This window comes from Leptomonas pyrrhocoris (genome assembly GCF_001293395.1).
Source record: "Leptomonas pyrrhocoris isolate H10 chromosome Unknown, whole genome shotgun sequence".
Lineage (NCBI taxonomy): Eukaryota > Euglenozoa > Kinetoplastea > Trypanosomatida > Trypanosomatidae > Leptomonas > Leptomonas pyrrhocoris.
The window spans coordinates 594,247-613,816 of NW_015438368.1; the positions used below are offsets into that span (position 1 = coordinate 594,247).

Genomic DNA, 19,570 nt, shown 5'->3' on the forward strand with positions numbered 1-19,570 from the left:
CGGCTATGCACACTCTCGTTAAGAGGGTGCGGCACGGGTGGGACGCGTAGCTCGGCTCCCCTGATCTGATGAGCTTCGCATGCTGAAGGCGAGTCGTGCCCTGCAATGGAAAGGGCCGCCAATCGGTGTTCAAGAGCATCCGCTGGTTTCGGGTGCTGGCACTCCGCTTCTGTGACCGTAATTGTCTTTAATTAAAATGTTCTTTTTTTCTACTCCTCCTCCTCCCCGCCTTTTTCTTCTTCATTTCTGGGAACAGGTGAATACGCACTGCTGTCTGCCGGCACACTGATTCTCACACCTTTCCCAACAACTCCATTGCTCGTCGCCCGTTGCCTGCTCTCCCGATTTGCCTGCGCAGAGGGTGTGCGGTATTCTTGTTTCTCCAATAGCCTCAAGCCGCCTATTGAAAGATAAGCTATTCTATTTTCTGCTTTTACGTCTACTCCCGTCTCCCGTGCTCATTGCTTTCCTCGTCGTTCGAATTGCACCGTCGTGCGCCTCGTGCTGCTCTCTCTTCCCTGTCTTTCCTCTGGTGGCTCCGGATCAAACAGACGGACCACAGCAGCGGTGCCACGCTAACGAGCCTCTTTTTGCTGTCGGTGTTGACGCATCCACCATCAAAAACATCTCTCTCTTTCCCTAACAACTCAAATACCTCTATTTCTTCCGATCAACTTCACGAAAAAAGAGCCGTCTCGCGTCGAACTACCGACATACATCGTTCGCAGACTCCTCCTATTTTCTCGCTCCGTTTCCTATGAGCGAGTCCAACACGGACGACCCGCCCACCGCTCCCCCGCCCGGTGTGGATGCGGAGCGGGTTGTCTTCCCCGCGTCGTCGGCCGAGGAGGCGCTGGAGGAGCTGCGCGCGCGCGACGGGGAGCAGCAGACGGCGCGGTCGGCGTGGGCGGAGCACGTGCACGGGCTGTGGGGCGCGGAGCCGCCCTACGAGCCGCAGCCGGAGGACCGCAGCGGCGTCGTTCTCGGCTCGCTCTTCTACAGCTGGATGGGGCGGTACATCTTCCAGGCTGCGCGCGAGGAGCTGACGGAGGCGGGCCTGCCGCGGCCGACGCGTGCGTTCCGCGCCTACAACGCCGGCACGCGGCTGTCGGTGCAGATGCAGTCGCAGCAGCTGCGGCGCCACGCGTGGGACGGCTACATCGGCGCGCGCGTGGGTGTGCGGCGCGACGCTGCGAGCGACGGCGTGCTGCGCTGGGTGGGCGTCGTGCAGCAGTACGGCACGCCGCGGCAGCTGTACGCCGGAGTGGAGTGGCTGGTGGCGCCTGCGCCGCGCCACGTTGGTGTGCTGGGCCGGTGGCTGCTGTGCCGCGGCGGTGGCGCCCCTCCACACGGCCCCGGCGCCTTCCACCGCGGCGAGGTGTGCGGTGAGCACCTCTTCGACCTCGCGGACGGCGACACGGTTGCGACGTGCGAGCTGGTGGAGGACGTTGTGTTCCGCCTTGGCGCTGCGGAGGGTGGCCGCGGTGCTGCCGCGACGGAGCGTGCCCTACGCCGCGAGCTGCCTGCCTCCGCCCACGAGCCGCCCCGGTCGATTCAGGTGTGGTGGACGATATGGACGCTGTTCCGTGAGAATCTTTTGCTCCTCGTGCTTCTCGGACTCCTCGGGGACGCCTGCAGCCTTCTGCAACCCCTCCTTCTCAAGTGGTTTGTTGCGTACCTCGGTGAGGTGCTGAACGGCGGAGGTGGCGGTGGCAGTGGCAGCGGCAGCGACAGCAGCAGCGACGCATCGTCGAGCAGTGGCGCGCTGCTTGACGGATACTTCGGTGCCGCCGCAGGGTGGCAGCGCGGTGTACTTCTCGCGTTCTGCATGTTTGTCACCATGACCGTTGAAACCGTATGCTCAAACAAACGGTTTCACGTGCGACGACGCTGCTCGTTGCAGGTGCGCAACGCTATTTCGGTGCTGATGTTCGAGAAGGTCTTCACCATGTCTCCTAAGGCGGCCCATCACCCCTCTTACAACGCCGGTCGCCTCGCAAACATGCTGAGCACAGATGTGGAAAACATTGGCAGCTTCATCTCAATGTTCTGGGCACTCTTTTCGTCTCCGTATATACTTGCGATTGCCTTCTATCAGTTGTATCTGTTGTTGGGCAACAGCGTGTTTGTCGGGGGCGCCATGGTGCTTGTGTTTGCACCCCTACAGGGCTTCGCCATGAAAGGCTTGTATGCCCACTTCAGGGAGCGTGCGTCGGCAACAGATCACCGCGTGAAGGCCACGACGGAGCTGTTCTCTGGGATTCGTGTGATCAAGTTCATGTCGTGGGAGCCTTCCTTCATTGCACGTATCGAGGACATGCGCAAGGAGGAACTTCACTTTCTTAAAAAGATCCAGAAGTCCTTCATGATGATCTTTTTCCTGTTTAACGCCGCCCCCGGATTTGTCATTGCGAGTGTGTTCTTTACCTTTGGCATGCTTGGGCACACGCTGACGCCGTCTATTGTCTTCCCGGCTCTCGCGCTGTTCCACATGTTGACCTCGTTTGTGTCGATGCTGCCCTTCACGTTTCAGATGGTGAGCAAACTCCTCGTGTCGCTGCGTCGGCTGAACCTGTTCTTCGACACGGAGGATGACCTCGTCCCCCTCATTGCGGACATCAAGGACTTCCGGGAGGACGACCAGAGCAGCCGTGACGCCCCTGAGAACACCGGGCACCCGCCCTCGGAGAGCACCGCCGCCGCCTTCGTACACGCGGAGCTCAGCACCTACGTGGCGGAGGAGCTGCCGAAGCCCGCCGACGACGCTGCCCCCGCGAGTGCGGAGCCCGCGGTGCAGCCCACAGATGACACTGCCGCTGCTACCGCTGTTGCTGCTCCGGCGGAGGGCCGGCCGGCGCACGCGCAGCCATCATTCAAGGAGGACGCTGTCTACCTCCTCAAGACGAAGGCGCTGCTGGAGGACGTGGACCTGCGCATCCCGCGCGGCAAGCTGACTGTTGTGCTGGGGCCGACGGGGTGCGGCAAGTCGACGCTGCTGGACTCGCTGATCGGCGCGCTCGCGGTGACGCGTGGCCGCGTTGCGTGCAGCCGCTGCGTCGCCTACGTGCCGCAGCAGCCGTGGATCATGAGCGCGACGCTGCGCGACAACGTTGTGTTCTTCGGCGCTGCGGACGACGCTGCGTTCGAGCGCGCGGTGGCGAGCAGCCAGCTTGCGGCGGACCTTGCGCTGCTCGCTGCTGGCGCTGCGACGGAGATCGGCGAGAAGGGCATCAACCTGAGCGGCGGGCAGAAGGCGCGCGTGAGCCTGGCGCGTGCTGTGTACGCGGACCGCGACGTGTACGTGCTGGACGACCCGCTGTCCGCGCTGGACGCGCACGTTGGCGAGCGTGTGATGCGCGAGTGCGTGTGCGGCGCGCTGGCGCACAAGACGCGCGTGCTTGCGACGCACCAGGTGCACGTTGCGCGCGACGCGGACTACGTGGTGGTGCTGTCGGCGGGCGGCCGCGTCGCCTTCCACGGCACGCGCGACGCGTACTACCATGACCACCTGTCGCGCGAGACGAGCGCCAGCGTGGCTGCGGACGACACCGCGGCTCCCGCTGCTGTTTCCGCTGCCCCGGACACCGCCGGCGCGGCGAAGGCAGACGACCTCCTCTTCGATGGTGAGGACGCGGGGGCCGGTGCCTCGGGTGTGTCGGATGCTGCTGCTGCGGCGGGCAAGGGCGGCGACGCCGGCAAGCTGCTGACGGAGGAGGAGCGCTTCCGCGGTGCGGTGCCGCTTGCTGTGTACGTGCGCTACATGCGGGCGTGCGGCGGTGTGTGCGTGTGCGTGGCGGTGATGGCGCTCTACCTCGCCACGGAGGCGCTTGTGATGGCGCCGTCCATCTGGCTTGCGCTGTGGTCCACCGCCTACCTGCCGCTGACGTCGACGCAGTACAGCACCATCTACGTGTCGCTGTCGCTGCTCGGTGCGCTGTGCGGCCCGCTGCGCTACTGGGTGTCGATGACGGTGATGCGCCGCGCCAGCTACGTGGTGCACGGCGAGCTGCTGCGCTCCGTTGCCTGCGCCACGCTGCAGTTCTTCGACACGACGCCCGTTGGCCGCCTCATCAACCGCTTCACCAACGACATCAGCAACATCGACAACGACCTGCAGACCAGCTACAGCTCCCTCCTCACCACCGTGGCTACCTTCTGCTCGACGGTGGCGATGATGGTGTTCACGCAGGTGTTCGTGCTGGTGGTGCTGGTGCCGTGCATGGTTGTGTACTACTTCCTGCTGCGATTCTACGCGCGCGCCAACCGCGAGATCAAGCGCCTGGTGAACCTGGTGAACTCGCCCGTGCTGTCGGTGCTGGAGGAGGCCTTCGGTGGGCGGTGGACGGTGCAGGCCTACGGCGTTGCGCCTGCTGTGATGCAGAAGGCGATGCGCTGCGTGGACGTTGTGTTCACGTGCTCGTACCTGCAGCTCGGCGCGCAGCTGTGGCTGTCTGTGCGCATCCAGCTGCTGAGCACGGCCATCACGCTGGCTGTGGCGCTGGGTGCGGTGCTGGCGGTGCACGTGTCGTTCCTGCCCGCCAACATCGGCCTGCTATCTCTGAGTATCACGCTTGCGCTGGAGATCAGCAGTTTGCTAGACGGCATTGTTTCTGTCGTAGCCTCCGTTGAGGCCGATATGAACAGCGTCGAGCGCATCTTCTACATGACGGACCACATCGACCACGAGGACCTGCGCGGTGCCGTGGAGGCGGAGGTGGACGCGATGCACGCCGGCAGCGGTGCGCGGGAGGTGTCCGCCCCGGTGGACGACGCGGCGGCTGTTGCGTCCCGTGTGAGCTCGCCTCTGGCGCGGCGGGAGTGCGGCGCTGCTGAGTTCGGGTCGCTTGTGCTGGAGCACGTGGACATGCGGTACCGGCCGGGGCTGCCGCTCGTGCTGCGCGACGTGAGCTTCGCGGTGCTGCCCGGGCAGAAGGTGGGCGTTGTGGGCCGCACGGGCAGCGGGAAGTCGACGCTGCTGCTTGCGCTGCTGCGGCTTGTGGAGGTGTGCGGCGGGTGCATGCGCGTGTGCGGGCGCGACGCGCGCGACTACGGCGTGCGTGAGCTGCGCCAGCTGTTCTCGATGATCCCGCAGGACCCGCTGCTGTTCGACGGGACGGTGCGCAGCAACGTGGACCCGTTCGGCGCGTGCGGCGACGCGGCTGTGTGGGCTGCGCTGCGGCAGGTTGGGATGGAGGAGCGGGTGCGGAGCGGCGGCGGCGGGCTTGACGCGCGCGTGCAGGAGGGCGGGTCGAACTTCAGCGTTGGGCAGCGCCAGCTGCTGTGCCTTGCGCGCGCGCTGCTGAAGCGTGGCAGCGCGTTCCTGCTGATGGACGAGGCGACGGCGAACGTGGACCCCGCGCTGGACCGGCAGATCCAGCTGACGGTGCAGCAGACGTTCCGCGACTACACGGTTGTGACGATCGCGCACCGGCTGCACACGGTTGCTGCGTACGACGTGATCCTCGTGATGGACGGCGGCCGCGCGGTGGAGTTCGGCTCGCCGCGTGCGCTGGTGAACACTGAGGGGTCCCTTTTCGCCTCGATGGTGCAATCGATGAACGGGATGCCCGTGAGTCTTTCATTTCAAGTTTAAACAAAGGAGTCGCCGACGCATAAGTGCCGGTGTTCGTACTATCGTGTTAATTGTGTTCTCTAAGTTTTCTCCGATTGTTTTGTTTTTTGCTGACACCCGGTGGAACGTATCGACAGCAGCGTACAGCGGAGGTGTACACATATATAATATTGTGAAGGTGTAGCTTGTCTCGTAATATAATATGTTTGATAGGAAGTGGGAATCTATAAACTTGTAGATAAGATGTAGGGATGTGGGGCCGATATACGAGACGTGCGTCTGGTTGCAACTTGCGTGCGTACTGAGAGAGTTTGAGATGGCGCAAAGGGCTTGCTGTGTAGACGCTTGCTCGTGTGCTGTCGACATTGTGGTTATCTTCTGCGCTATTTCGCGTTAACATCCGCGTCAAAGTGTATTACCAAGTCCGCCGTTGAACGGAAGTGCGCGTTTCTGTTGAAGGGACCCTTGCAGTCGAATGAGCGGTCTTTTTCCCGGAAGGCGAGTATCCACTCTCAAGTTTAGATGTTCACAGCAAAGTGACCTTGCTCTTATTGCTTCTTCATATTTCTATCTTTATCCTTTTCTTTTTCCTTCTCTCACCGACTTTGGTTTCAACTCTCTCATGACAGCGGAAATCAAAAACTCCTTGCTGGAGTCTTCGTCCAACCTTCCCTGTTGTGTGTGTCGATTGGTGCGTCTCTTTTCTTAAATCGACATATTACGCTGGAAAGGCCGTCCGCTACGGTTTGCCGCACGCAGAAGAACTCCCCACCGCCCCCCTCCTTTTTTTGTTTTATTTGAAGGAATAAATCGCCGCCGCTGTTCGCCTTTCCAGCTGTAACTCCTCTGTTCGTTGCGATTCGTTTTTTTTTTTTTAGGCGGAGGCTGTTGCTGACATACAACTTTCTTCCGAGGACTGTCATTTATTCCGTTCGCGCTCCTTCGTTTTCTCTCCCTCTATTTTTTCAGTTTGTTGCTGTTCTCCACGGCAAAGTAGTCGAAAGGAGTTCGCAGAGGGGAGAGGGATAGTAAAAAGAGGAGCTGCAGGAGCCGCTTTTCACCGTATCGTTCTGCCCCCGTGAGCGTTTGCATTTATTTTATTTATTTCATCGTTGTGTTCGCCCCTGACACTTACGTGAGTCTCATTTTTATTCCCGTTAAACATCGTAATTTGTTTGCTTTAACGCATTCACTCTCTTTGTGTGCGTGCTAATTAAGTATTATCGTCTTTTACTATTATCATTATTATTATTTGGCACCTGCGAAACGACGACTGTCCTACAACACGTTTGAACCACATTTGTATCTCCGTCGCCGCCTTTCGTCTCTCTCCGCCGTTCCACTGTTCTGTTACATTCCTTTCTTTTTCGGCGCCACTCTCCTTGCTCTTACGGATTTTTGTTCTGTGAATTCAGGAGTGGATCTGTTGAGCAGAGGAAAGCTTTCGCGCGTATCTCCTGCATCCCAAGATACGAAGGAGCCCGATAGCGCTTTCAGCGAGCTGTTTTGCGCGACTCTTCTCTTCCCCCAAGCGTTCCATTTCCGTTCTCTTGTTTGTTTTCTAAAGAGCAACGAAAGTCTAGGGAGTCGTTTGGTGTCCACTTTTGTTTTGCTGTTGTTGTTGTCCTTGAGGCGTTTAAAAGCTGCATTGATCTGTTCCACTCTTGACTTTGTTTTAAAGGTTTAACGCTGTTTCTTCGTCAGCACAACTTTTTTCTTTCATTTGTTTTATTCCCTCACAGTAACTATCGAACTGTCAGCCGGACACGCAGTTGTATACGTCGTTGTGAGCGACCGGAGGTGTTTGTTTCTTTCGCAGGTAGACATTAAGAAAAAAACTAACTCCTCTTCTGTCTCTGGAAGGGTTTCCAAATTGTTTTGAAAACATTTCTTTTGTATCTCCTTATTTTTCTTCCCTTTTCAAGGCTTCCGCCTTTTTCCTTTCCTCTGAGCGTCGCGACACTATACGTCAGGCGCGCACACTTTCGGAAGCAAAGCAGCTTTGGAACTTTACAGCCACTAGTATACGCTTCTTTTTCTTCCCTTTGCTACCACTTGTAGATTACCTCGACCCTTCACGAGATAGTCAAAGGGGTTGCTTGACACTGAAGGTTCTGTGTTGTGTTGACAATTCAGTTATTCTTCTTCGGTGTGTTTTAAAAACGTTTATCCGCTGCACATACACATCAAACTAAATCTATTTTCCCTCTTCTCGTTTGTTCTCACACTCCTGCTCTACCGTCGTTTCTACCACGCACATGTCAGCGTTTACTGCGACGAACAGCGAGTCAGGCGCCTACGTTAACGCCATCGCGGAGCAGCTCCGCGGCTACGACGAGACATGCCGCCGTCGTGAAGAGAAACTGGCGGAACTGTGGGGCGCGGAACCGCCGTACGAGGAGCAGGCCGAGGACAGGGCGCGGTGGCCATGGAGCTACCTGCTGTACACCTGGCTGGGGGATGTCATGTACAAGGCGTCGCGAGAGGAGCTGACGCAGGAGGGGCTGCCACGACCCATGCAGGGGTGCCGTGCCTACAACACCGGTACACTTCTCTCCCGCGAGCTGCAGCGGCAGCGCAACGTGGAGCACGGGTGGGACGCGCTGTGTGGGACGGCGGTGGTGCGCTACACCGGCGTGGGCCGCGCCGCTCGCCAGCGCCTGCCACGCCGCGTGTTGCGTGCACTGGCGCGCATGACGGGCTGGGGCGGCTCAGACGGTGTGACGGTGGCCGATTCGGGGCTGCGCGTCGGTGCGACCGGCGTGTTGCGGTGGTGTGGCAAGGTCCAGCAGTACGACGCGGGCGGTCAGCGGTACGCCGGCGTGGAGTGGGAGGCCGATGCGGTGGCGGCGGCACTGGAAGGTGCGGCGGTGGTGCCTGACGGGTGCGTGTGTGCGTGGCACGACGGAACGGTCTGCGGCGAGCACCTCTTCGAGACGAGCGACGGCCGTGCGACGGCGACGTGCGAGCGCGTAGAGGACGTGACGATTATCGTGCCGGGGCGCCCCGCTCGCGATGGGGAGTCCGCAGCCGACGACGGCCTTCCCCCCGCCGTTCACACCCGCCCTCGCGGCATGTCCGCTACGAGGGCCATCTTCGCGACGCTGTGGGGACCCATGAACCGCGTCATCCCCGTGCGCGTCATGCGCGATGCCTGCACCATCCTGGTGCCGCTGCTGCTGCAGTATTACATCGAATATCTGGAGAAGGTGGCGGCCGAGACAGCAACGGCCGCAGCAGAAGATGGAGACTCCGCTGGAGTGCACGACAAGACGCGTGTTTGGCTGAAGGGCATCGCCATCGTGGCGGTGTATTTTGTCTTCATTGAGGTGCAGGCGGTGACGCAGAGCTACTACTGGTTCGCCACGCTTCGGTGTGCGTGCATGTTTCGCGCTGCGCTGTCCGGGGTGATCTTTGAGAAGTGTCTCACCATCTCCGGCAAGTACCTCGCCCACCCTCGCGTCAACACGGGGTACATCGTGAACCTGCTGGGGACAGACGTCGCGACGGTGGAGGAGTTTACGATGTGGTTTTGGGCGTCGATTGGGTCGGCGGCGCAACTCATTGCCGGCGTCACGCTCCTGTACCACATGATGGGCTGGCCGGCTTTCCTGGGATTTGGTGTGATGTTCCCCGCTGTTCTTTTGCAGAGTATGGTGGCTCGCAAAACGTTCGACATGTTCGCTGAGAAGTCCGCCATCACCGACGCACGGCTAAAGGCGACGAACGAGTTCCTCTCGGGCATTCGGGTGGTGAAGTTCATGTCGTGGGATCCCTCCTTCATTGTGAAGATCAACGAGATCCGCGAAGTGGAGATTCAGAAGATCAAACGCATTCAGCTTTACCTGACTTTGCTGTCTTTCCTCAGCGCTGCTATCCCGAATCTTGTGCTGGCCGTTGTGCTCCTGTGCTACGCACTAGCCGGCAACACGCTCAAGGCGTCCGTTGTCTTCCCCGCGATTGCGCTGGAGGGCATCATTGAGATGCCCTTCCTCTGTGTCCCGATGATTGCCTCCGCGTTTACCCACTTTTTCGTTTCGATGAGGCGCGTCAGCCGCTTTGTCGAATGCGACGACAACGAGAGGGCGGTGGTGGACATGGCGGACGACTTTGCGGCCGAGCACCGGGCGATGGTGACGGAAGGCCGCAAGGAGGCGTACGAGGAGGCTCGGCGAGCTTTCGTGGGGATGTACGCTGCCCGCCTCAAGAACGCTACGCTGTCCGCATTTGTGGCGGAGCCGCTGCCTGCGATGGACAGCGCTGCCCACCGGAAACGCGAAGACGAAAAGAAGAAATCTAGCAAGAGCGGAAAGAAAAAAGACGGAGACGAAGACGAAGACCAGCTGTACGAGCTGCGCGTCAAGACGCTGCTGGAGGACGTGGACCTGCGCATCCCGCGCGGCAAGCTGACTGTTGTGCTGGGGCCGACGGGGTGCGGCAAGTCGACGCTGCTGGACTCGCTGATCGGCGCGCTCGCGGTGACGCGTGGCCGCGTTGCGTGCAGCCGCTGCGTCGCCTACGTGCCGCAGCAGCCGTGGATCATGAGCGCGACGCTGCGCGACAACGTTGTGTTCTTCGGCGCTGCGGACGACGCTGCGTTCGAGCGCGCGGTGGCGAGCAGCCAGCTTGCGGCGGACCTTGCGCTGCTCGCTGCTGGCGCTGCGACGGAGATCGGCGAGAAGGGCATCAACCTGAGCGGCGGGCAGAAGGCGCGCGTGAGCCTGGCGCGTGCTGTGTACGCGGACCGCGACGTGTACGTGCTGGACGACCCGCTGTCCGCGCTGGACGCGCACGTTGGCGAGCGTGTGATGCGCGAGTGCGTGTGCGGCGCGCTGGCGCACAAGACGCGCGTGCTTGCGACGCACCAGGTGCACGTTGCGCGCGACGCGGACTACGTGGTGGTGCTGTCGGCGGGCGGCGTCGTCTTTCAAGGGGACGCCGCGGCGTACAGCGTGTACTGCGACATCAACGCCGAACTGCCGTTGAACACCGCAGTGCGGCAGGCTGCGGTCGAAGAACCGGATGACGTGATCGACGAGGGCTCAGCGAAGGCGCGTGGCCGTGCGGCTGCTGCAGACGTTGAGGAGAGCGACGGCGACGGAGCCGCAACTGTGTCGGTGTGCACGGCAGTTTCACGCAAAGCGTCGAGGAGTGACGTCGGCGGCGTGGACGTCGCTGCGAAGTTGATCGAGGACGAGGAAATGGCCGTGGGAGCGGTGACCAGAGACGTTTATGTGAGCTACATGAAGGCGTGCTGCCGGATGCGTGTGTGGTGGATACTGGCGGCACTGTACATCGGCACAGAGCTGCTGATCGTGTCCAGTCGCGTGTGGCTGTCCTTTTGGACGGCGAAGCGCTTCAGCGGTGTGTCGGACGCCACATACCTCTACGTGTATCTCGTGCTGGTGATGACCGGTATCGTTGCCCACCCGATTCGGCGCTGCTGCACGTACCCTGTTCTGCGGCGGGGCTGTCGCGTCATCCACGACGAACTGCTGCGCTCCGTCAGCTCGGGCACGATGGCCTTCTTCGACACAACCCCGCTGGGCCGCATTGTGAACCGCTTCTCCAAGGACCTCAACCTCCTCGACGACCGCCAGCAGGAGAACCTTGTCGCCGTGCTGGACCTTACGTGCAATTTGGTGTCGTACCTGTGCGTGGTGCTCGTGACGGAGCTGTTGGCGATAGTGCCGATGGTTCCCTGTGCGTACTTGTACTACCGTTTATCCCTCTTTTTCACGGCGGCCAATCGCGCAATTCGCCGCAGGGCCAACGTGTCGAACGCGCCCGTATTGGCCCTCCTGACGACGCTGCTGGCTGGGCGCTGGACGATTGAGGCGTACGGCTGCGCGAAGGAGATGATTAGATGCTTTTGCTCGCATGGACCTTGTCTTCTCCTGCTCTTTTCTTCAAGAGACGGGGCAGCAGTGGCTGGGGGTGCGCGTGGGCACGCTCGCGAACGTCATTGTCACCTCCGTTGCCTTCTTCGGCGTTGTCTCCATCAACACCACGAGTGGTGCGACGGCAGCTTCGCGGGTGGGTCTCATCTCGCTGAGCATCACGTTGGCCACTCAGATCAGCTTCATGCCCTTCCTGGCCGTTTTCATGGGAGCCGAGTTGGAGGCGAACATGAACGGAATGGAGAGCATCGCCTTCTACATCGACAGCATCGACCTCGAGAGCACGCAGAGGGACATTGCGGCCGCCGTGGACGCACACGCCGCGCAGATCCGCCGCCTCATGGACCGCGCCGTGGAGGTGACCGTGGAGGACGGCGGCGGTGCGGCGGCCCTCAGCCCGCTGTCGCCCGCGTCGGCCGGCGGTGTGTCGCCGACGGTGGGGCGTGTGGTGCCCGGTGCGGCGGGGTCGCTCGTGCTGGAGCACGTGGACATGCGGTACCGGCCGGGGCTGCCGCTCGTGCTGCGCGACGTGAGCTTCGCGGTGCTGCCCGGGCAGAAGGTGGGCGTTGTGGGCCGCACGGGCAGCGGGAAGTCGACGCTGCTGCTTGCGCTGCTGCGGCTTGTGGAGGTGTGCGGCGGGTGCATGCGCGTGTGCGGGCGCGACGCGCGCGACTACGGCGTGCGTGAGCTGCGCCAGCTGTTCTCGATGATCCCGCAGGACCCGCTGCTGTTCGACGGGACGGTGCGCAGCAACGTGGACCCGTTCGGCGCGTGCGGCGACGCGGCTGTGTGGGCTGCGCTGCGGCAGGTTGGGATGGAGGAGCGGGTGCGGAGCGGCGGCGGCGGGCTTGACGCGCGCGTGCAGGAGGGCGGGTCGAACTTCAGCGTTGGGCAGCGCCAGCTGCTGTGCCTTGCGCGCGCGCTGCTGAAGCGTGGCAGCGCGTTCCTGCTGATGGACGAGGCGACGGCGAACGTGGACCCCGCGCTGGACCGGCAGATCCAGCTGACGGTGCAGCAGACGTTCCGCGACTACACGGTTGTGACGATCGCGCACCGGCTGCACACGGTTGCTGCGTACGACGTGATCCTCGTGATGGACGGCGGCCGCGCGGTGGAGTTCGGCTCGCCGCGTGCGCTGGTGAACACTGGAGGGGTCTGTGTTCTGCAGTCTGGTACAGTTACTAGGCGTGGACGCCGCCAACTCCTTCAGACAGAGTCTCGCATCGGTAGCGTAGTTTTCCCCACTTTTTCGTCGGGGTGAAAAAGAGTTGTGTTCTTTTAGTTATCGTTAAAATGTCGGTAGTGGAGTCAAGTCGACGATGTATCGATCAGGAACTGAAGAAAAGATTGAGTGCCTTTACGCACTGAAGTGGTGAAAGAAGAAGTCTTCGTTTGTATTCGAAGGGTCGAGTAAGAGCGGGAGAGCGGTCGTGCGGTCTCCGGTTGTGTGAAGGATGCGTGCACGAGTGGCACTTGCATAAATTGTTGGCGGCTCTTTGAACTGTCACGGTGCTGCGATGCACCGCTGATCAATAATGTATGTTTTCCGAATGGGTTGGCAGTAGGGACAGCAGTGGCGGCGTTGAACGTCATCTTTCGTTCTGATGCTGCTTGAAAGCCTCCTCATTACGCTCTTCCTCCGCATAAACCCTTCGTCTTTTGTTTCTTCTTTGAACGGCATCTTGTCTGTTTTGATGGGGTTTTCTTTGACCGCGCTGGTCCGCACATTACCGCATTGCGTCTTCTTCCACGTCCTCAGCGTCAAGTTCGGCATCCATTTCCTGCGCTGGAGGACGGTGACAAAAGGAAAGAAAATAAAAAAAAATCTGCGGTGGTGCACAACGAACTTCTCCGCAACCTTTTTTCTTCTGATTATTCCGCGTTCTCGTACGAACTGTGTGGTGTTTTTTTTTGGGGGTTTTCTTCTTTTCACGCTGCGCCGTCGCCGAAGTCTTCTCTTTTTCTGTCAACTACTGCTGATTCAAGAGCTTTTAACATTCATTATTAATACTGCTTGGGATTGCTCCTCTATGGCTGGTGTGACGTCGGAAGGAAGTCGATATCCTTTGTTGTTGTTTACAAACACCGTTTTTAAACAATATATATACACTAGGCGTTACGCGCCGCCAAAAGGACGGCTAAAGAGCACTGGTTTTCGTAGTCCTCTCTGGTTTTGCTATTGTTTTCCTTCTTCCCTAACATACACCTCAAATCAACTTCGTTATGCGTAATTTGTTTTCCCAAAGACCCCTGGAAGCTTCTCGGTGTTTTCAAAAAGGTACTTTGTTCTACTGTTCTCTGGGGCGGCCTAGCAACGGTGTCGCACTGCGACAGCTGCCCTTGACTCCGCTTTGCGGTGCCTGAAGCTTTTGGCAGGACCGGCACGCGTTCAACTTTCAACTGCATTTTTTTTAATTCTCTGGACCATTAAAAAAAAGTAATACATTTCTTTCCCGCTGGTATCCGTAGAAATCACAAGTTGTACGTGATCCTGCATCATTCCCTTTCTTCGTTTTGATTTTAAATGTATACGCTCCGTACTATCGAATGAGAAACGAGTTCGCTTGACCCTCCGTTGTTCTCGCCCCCATCAAATACTCCATCCCCCCAGTCGTCTTCGATTCCTTTTTCTTATCCTCTCCCCTCCTTTGCTAATGAACTGCGAAGATGGCGGAACACACGTACCGTCGTCGTCTTTGCGCGTGTGAGGAGAGGCGTCAACAGTCAGAGCGAGAGCGTGCGGATCGTCTGTGCCGCTTGTGGGGAGAGGAAGTACCGTATGCGGCGCAGGCAGAGGACCGCGCCAACTGGGTCGGCGGCACGCTCTTCTACACGTGGCTTGGCGACTTCATGCACCGAGCCGCCCATGAAGCACTCACACTGGACGGGCTGCCACGACCCACCCACCTCCTTCGGTCCTACAACTCCGGGACAGCTCTTTCCCGCGCCCTGCAGCAGCAGCGGACGGTCGAGCACGCCTGGGACACGTTGGTCGACACCGCACTGGTGCGGTACACCGGAAAGGGCAGAGCGGCGCAGAACGGCGTGGTGCGGCGGGCGTGGCGAATGGTGGTCCGTCTCCTGGGCTGGGGCTTGAGCGGAGGCGCTATCGAGCTGCTGCCCTCGGGTCTGCGTCCTGGTGCGGTGGGTGTGCTGCGGTGGTGCGGCCCGGCACAGCAGCTGGGCACCAACGGCCAGCGTTACGCCGGTGTAGAGTGGTACGACAGCGTCGTTGCGGCGGCGCAGTCATCTCTCCCGCACAGAGGCAGAAACAGTAGCCATAAAACCCGCAGCGCATGGACTGCCGGCACGGTCGGCGGGGAGCACCTCTTTCGCACCAGTGACGGTCGCGCTACGGCGACGTGCGAGTGCGTGGAGGACGTCGAGATCATTGCTTCGCCGTGTGCACGGAGCGGGGGAGAACGGAACAGCGCGTTGCCGCAGCTGGCGCGCATGCAGCCTCGCGGGATGTCCGCCTCGCGCGCCTTCTTCACTGCTTTCTGGAAACCTTTTCTGCTGCTGCTGCCTTTGCGGATCGGTCGCGACTTCGCCACGCTGCTCTCCCCGCTCGTCCTCCGGCTTTTTATTCAGTACATTGAGAAGTTCAGCTCCGGCGAGGGAGACAACGCTGCGAAGGCCTCAGGGAAGCCCGTCGGTGATACTCCGCTGCCCTCGTGGGGGGCCGGCATGGGTCTTGTGCTGCTCATGTTTGCTTTCGCCCTGGGCGAGAGCTTGGTGAACAACAAGTACTACCAGATGTGCGGTCGCACCGGTGCCTCCGGCAAGTGCACGTTGGCCGCCGTCATCTTTGAGAAGGCCATGACCATCTCGAGCAAGGCCACGGCGCTGCCGACGATGAACCCCGGGAGGCTGGTGAACATGGTCAGCAACGACGCGCAGAGTGCGAATGACTTCGTGTACTGGATTTGGGCCCTTGTCGGGGCTCCGCTGCAGCTCATCGGTGGTGTTGCATTGCTGTACAGCTTGGTCGGGTGGTCCGCCTTTGTGGGGGTGCTGGGACTCCTGCTGTCGCTACCGCTGCAGAACCGCCTGACGCAGCAAATGTACGCCGCCTTCAAGGAAAAGGCGGCGGTGACGGACGCACGGCTGAAGGCGACGAACGAGTTCCTCTCCGGCATTCGGGTGGTGAAGTTCATGTCGTGGGAGCCCTCCTTCATTGTGAAGATTGAGGCTCTGCGGGCACAGGAGATTGCGAAGATACGGCGGACACAGATGCTGGCCATTCTCATTTCGTTTCTGAATGCGGCCGCACCGAACCTTGTCATTGCCACCGTGTTTGTGATGTACACCCTCGGTGGCCACGCCCTGACGGTGGCCACCGTCTTCCCCGTCATTGCGCTCCTTGGTGTACTGGAGTCCCCATTTGTGCAGGTTCCGTACATGGTGGCAAGCCTCTCCCGCTTCATCGTGTCCATGCGTCGCATCACCCGCTTTCTGGAGTGCGACGACAGCACCAGCGCGGTGATGGACATGGTACAGCTCATGGAGGAGGAGGAGCAAGAATGCCAGGTGGAATGGGCCGCGGACGACGAGGCACGCAACGCGTACCGCAAGCTCTACGCAGCGCGGTTTCAGCTCGCCACTCTCTCCGCGTTTGTGCCGGTTCGCCTGCCCAGCGCCGCTGATGTCCAAAATGGCCCTGCAACGGCTGAGATGTCGACCAACTCCGCCGAAGATGATCTCAAAACAAAGGCGGAACGGGATGACTCGGCAGAGTCGCCGACTGGCGAAGCGTTATACGAGCTGCGCGTCAAGACGCTGCTGGAGGACGTGGACCTGCGCATCCCGCGCGGCAAGCTGACTGTTGTGCTGGGGCCGACGGGGTGCGGCAAGTCGACGCTGCTGGACTCGCTGATCGGCGCGCTCGCGGTGACGCGTGGCCGCGTTGCGTGCAGCCGCTGCGTCGCCTACGTGCCGCAGCAGCCGTGGATCATGAGCGCGACGCTGCGCGACAACGTTGTGTTCTTCGGCGCTGCGGACGACGCTGCGTTCGAGCGCGCGGTGGCGAGCAGCCAGCTTGCGGCGGACCTTGCGCTGCTCGCTGCTGGCGCTGCGACGGAGATCGGCGAGAAGGGCATCAACCTGAGCGGCGGGCAGAAGGCGCGCGTGAGCCTGGCGCGTGCTGTGTACGCGGACCGCGACGTGTACGTGCTGGACGACCCGCTGTCCGCGCTGGACGCGCACGTTGGCGAGCGTGTGATGCGCGAGTGCGTGTGCGGCGCGCTGGCGCACAAGACGCGCGTGCTTGCGACGCACCAGGTGAGCGCCGCTGCGTACGCGGACTACGTGGTGGTGCTGTCGGCGGGCGGCCCCGTCGCCTTCCAGGGGGATGCCGCGGCGTACAGCGTGTACTGCGACCTACAGATAGACTTGCCAGCAATGGAGAACGCACTCAAATCGAAGGAAGATGCAAAGGCAGCTGCTGTCGAGATGCACACAGCAATAGCTGATGGTGCGAGCGATGACAGAATCAGCGAGGATTTTGTAAGCGTTCAAAGAGAAGCGGAACGTGCCGATCGACACACGGGAACGGCGGCGGAGGCGGATGTGTCGTCAACCGGCGCACTGATTACGGCAGAAGAGATGGCGGAAGGCTCCGTACCGCTTTCCATCTACCGGCGCTACGCCATCGCCTGCGGTGGGGTCGCGTCGTGGATGGGCATCTTCGGCCTGCACGCCGCTACCGAAGTGGGCATGGTCTTGCCCTCCCTGTGGCTCTCCCTCTGGGCCAGTGGAGCCGTTGGGTGGTCAGAGACGACGAATCTGAAGGTCTACCTGGCCTGTACGGCGGTTGCCATTATCGGACACCCGCTCCGCCGTTACTGCACCTATCGAGTGCTGCGTGTGGGCTGTGCCACGCTGCACTCTAGCGTTCTGCGCTCCGTCAGCTCTGGGACGATGGCCTTCTTCGATACGACCCCGCACGGTCGCCTTTTAAATCGCTTCTCGCAGGACCTAAGTCGAATCGATGACGACCTGGAGGTCAACGTGATCTACTTCTTAAATCGCAGCTGCACCGTGCTGTCCTCGCTTCTCGTGATGGTGTACACGCAGTGGCAGGTGCTTCTCCCTCTTGTCATGTGCAGCTATCTGTATTACAGGCTCATGGTGTTCTACACCGCGGCCAACCGAAGCATTCGTCGGCATGAAAACATCGCCAACTCGCCCGTCCTATCGACCCTCGGCAGCATCTTGAGCGGACGATGGACGATTCACGCCTACGGTGTCGGCCACCCGCTCCTGCAATCGGGTTTACAGCGCTTGGACCACCTCTTCTCGTGCATTTACATGCGCAACACCGGCCAGCACTGGCTCGCCGTCCGTGTAGAACTGCTCAGCAACGTCGTTATTACCGCCGTGGCCTTCATCGCTGTCGTGACGGTGAATCAGAGTGGTGGCACTGTCCCGCAGACGCGCATTGGACTTTTATCGCTCAGCATGACGATGGCGATGAAGGTAAGCCTCCTGCTGAACGACACAATCAATCTGGCTGCCCAGGCGGAGGCTGACATGAGCAGCGTCGAACGCGTTCTCCACTACATCGACAACATCGACCTCGAGAGCACGCAGAGGGACATTGCGGCCGCCGTGGACGCACACGCCGCGCAGATCCGCCGCCTCATGGACCGCGCCGTGGAGGTGACCGTGGAGGACGGCGGCGGTGCGGCGGCCCTCAGCCCGCTGTCGCCCGCGTCGGCCGGCGGTGTGTCGCCGACGGTGGGGCGTGTGGTGCCCGGTGCGGCGGGGTCGCTCGTGCTGGAGCACGTGGACATGCGGTACCGGCCGGGGCTGCCGCTCGTGCTGCGCGACGTGAGCTTCGCGGTGCTGCCCGGGCAGAAGGTGGGCGTTGTGGGCCGCACGGGCAGCGGGAAGTCGACGCTGCTGCTTGCGCTGCTGCGGCTTGTGGAGGTGTGCGGCGGGTGCATGCGCGTGTGCGGGCGCGACGCGCGCGACTACGGCGTGCGTGAGCTGCGCCAGCTGTTCTCGATGATCCCGCAGGACCCGCTGCTGTTCGACGGGACGGTGCGCAGCAACGTGGACCCGTTCGGCGCGTGCGGCGACGCGGCTGTGTGGGCTGCGCTGCGGCAGGTTGGGATGGAGGAGCGGGTGCGGAGCGGCGGCGGCGGGCTTGACGCGCGCGTGCAGGAGGGCGGGTCGAACTTCAGCGTTGGGCAGCGCCAGCTGCTGTGCCTTGCGCGCGCGCTGCTGAAGCGTGGCAGCGCGTTCCTGCTGATGGACGAGGCGACGGCGAACGTGGACCCCGCGCTGGACCGGCAGATCCAGCTGACGGTGCAGCAGACGTTCCGCGACTACACGGTTGTGACGATCGCGCACCGGCTGCACACGGTTGCTGCGTACGACGTGATCCTCGTGATGGACGGCGGCCGCGCTGTGGAGTTCGGCTCGCCGCGTGCGCTGGTGAACACTGAAGGGTCCCTTTTCGCCTCGTTGGTGAAGTCGCTCGGCGAAGATGGGGAAGCTCGGTTTATGAAGGCGATGGCTCAGGAGGCGGAGCACCATGGTAGGGAAGGAACGCTGTTGGAGGATAATCGATGGTGAATTCTATTACTTGCTTTGTATCTACCCAAGCATTATGCGGTTGTGATTGAAAATCAAGGACTTTGGCTACCGTTTTTGCGACAACGGAGCATATTAGCGGATCTGCATTTTTTTTCATGCCGAGAGGTACGTAGCTTCACCTTTGCGTTACCTGAATCGAGCCGATTCGGTTTGTGGCTTCTATGCGCCACGGTGTGTCAACGACCGGAGTAACCGGATTGGATTCGACAGCGTGTTTTGGGTGGTGTGTAGCGCACACGGCGCCCCGAGAGGTGCGTTGTTCGACTTCCCCCGCTGCATCAAACTATTCCTTCTCTGATGCATGCAGCATGCGTTTTCTGAACCAACAACGCTTCTTTTTGCCCCCTTTCTGATGTTTTCGTCTCCATTCTCTTTGCTATGTTGTTTTTTTAACGACGGTGCGTACCGCAAAGGTGTGTTTCTCTGTTACACCGTGGACTGTCGGGTTTTGGCTCACTGGGTCGAGCGTTTTTCTTCGTTGTCTTGCATGGTACCG

The 19,570-nt window shown here is 60.7% G+C and overlaps 4 protein-coding genes across 4 annotated transcripts; all 4 read left to right on the forward strand.

The window, feature by feature from the left end:
* Positions 1-757: 757 nt before the first annotated feature.
* Positions 758-5,593, forward strand: ABB37_05981 (putative mitochondrial p-glycoprotein e; the record flags this gene model as incomplete). Its single annotated transcript, XM_015804222.1, has 1 exon — positions 758-5,593. One exon carries the CDS (start codon positions 758-760, stop codon positions 5,591-5,593), a length of 4,836 nt encoding a protein of 1,611 aa, XP_015657356.1.
* Positions 5,594-7,830: 2,237 nt separating this feature from the next.
* On the forward strand, positions 7,831-12,159 carry ABB37_05982 (putative mitochondrial multidrug resistance protein E; the record flags this gene model as incomplete). The annotated part of the gene is made up of 1 exon (XM_015804223.1): positions 7,831-12,159. One exon carries the CDS (start codon positions 7,831-7,833, stop codon positions 12,157-12,159), a length of 4,329 nt encoding a protein of 1,442 aa, XP_015657357.1.
* A 19-nt stretch (positions 12,160-12,178) lies between these two features.
* Positions 12,179-12,733, forward strand: ABB37_05983 (putative Multidrug resistance protein; the record flags this gene model as incomplete). Its single annotated transcript, XM_015804224.1, has 1 exon — positions 12,179-12,733. One exon carries the CDS (start codon positions 12,179-12,181, stop codon positions 12,731-12,733), a length of 555 nt encoding a protein of 184 aa, XP_015657358.1.
* Positions 12,734-14,139: 1,406 nt separating this feature from the next.
* Positions 14,140-19,053, forward strand: ABB37_05984 (putative mitochondrial p-glycoprotein e; the record flags this gene model as incomplete). The annotated part of the gene is made up of 1 exon (XM_015804225.1): positions 14,140-19,053. One exon carries the CDS (start codon positions 14,140-14,142, stop codon positions 19,051-19,053), a length of 4,914 nt encoding a protein of 1,637 aa, XP_015657359.1.
* Positions 19,054-19,570: the final 517 nt, after the last annotated feature.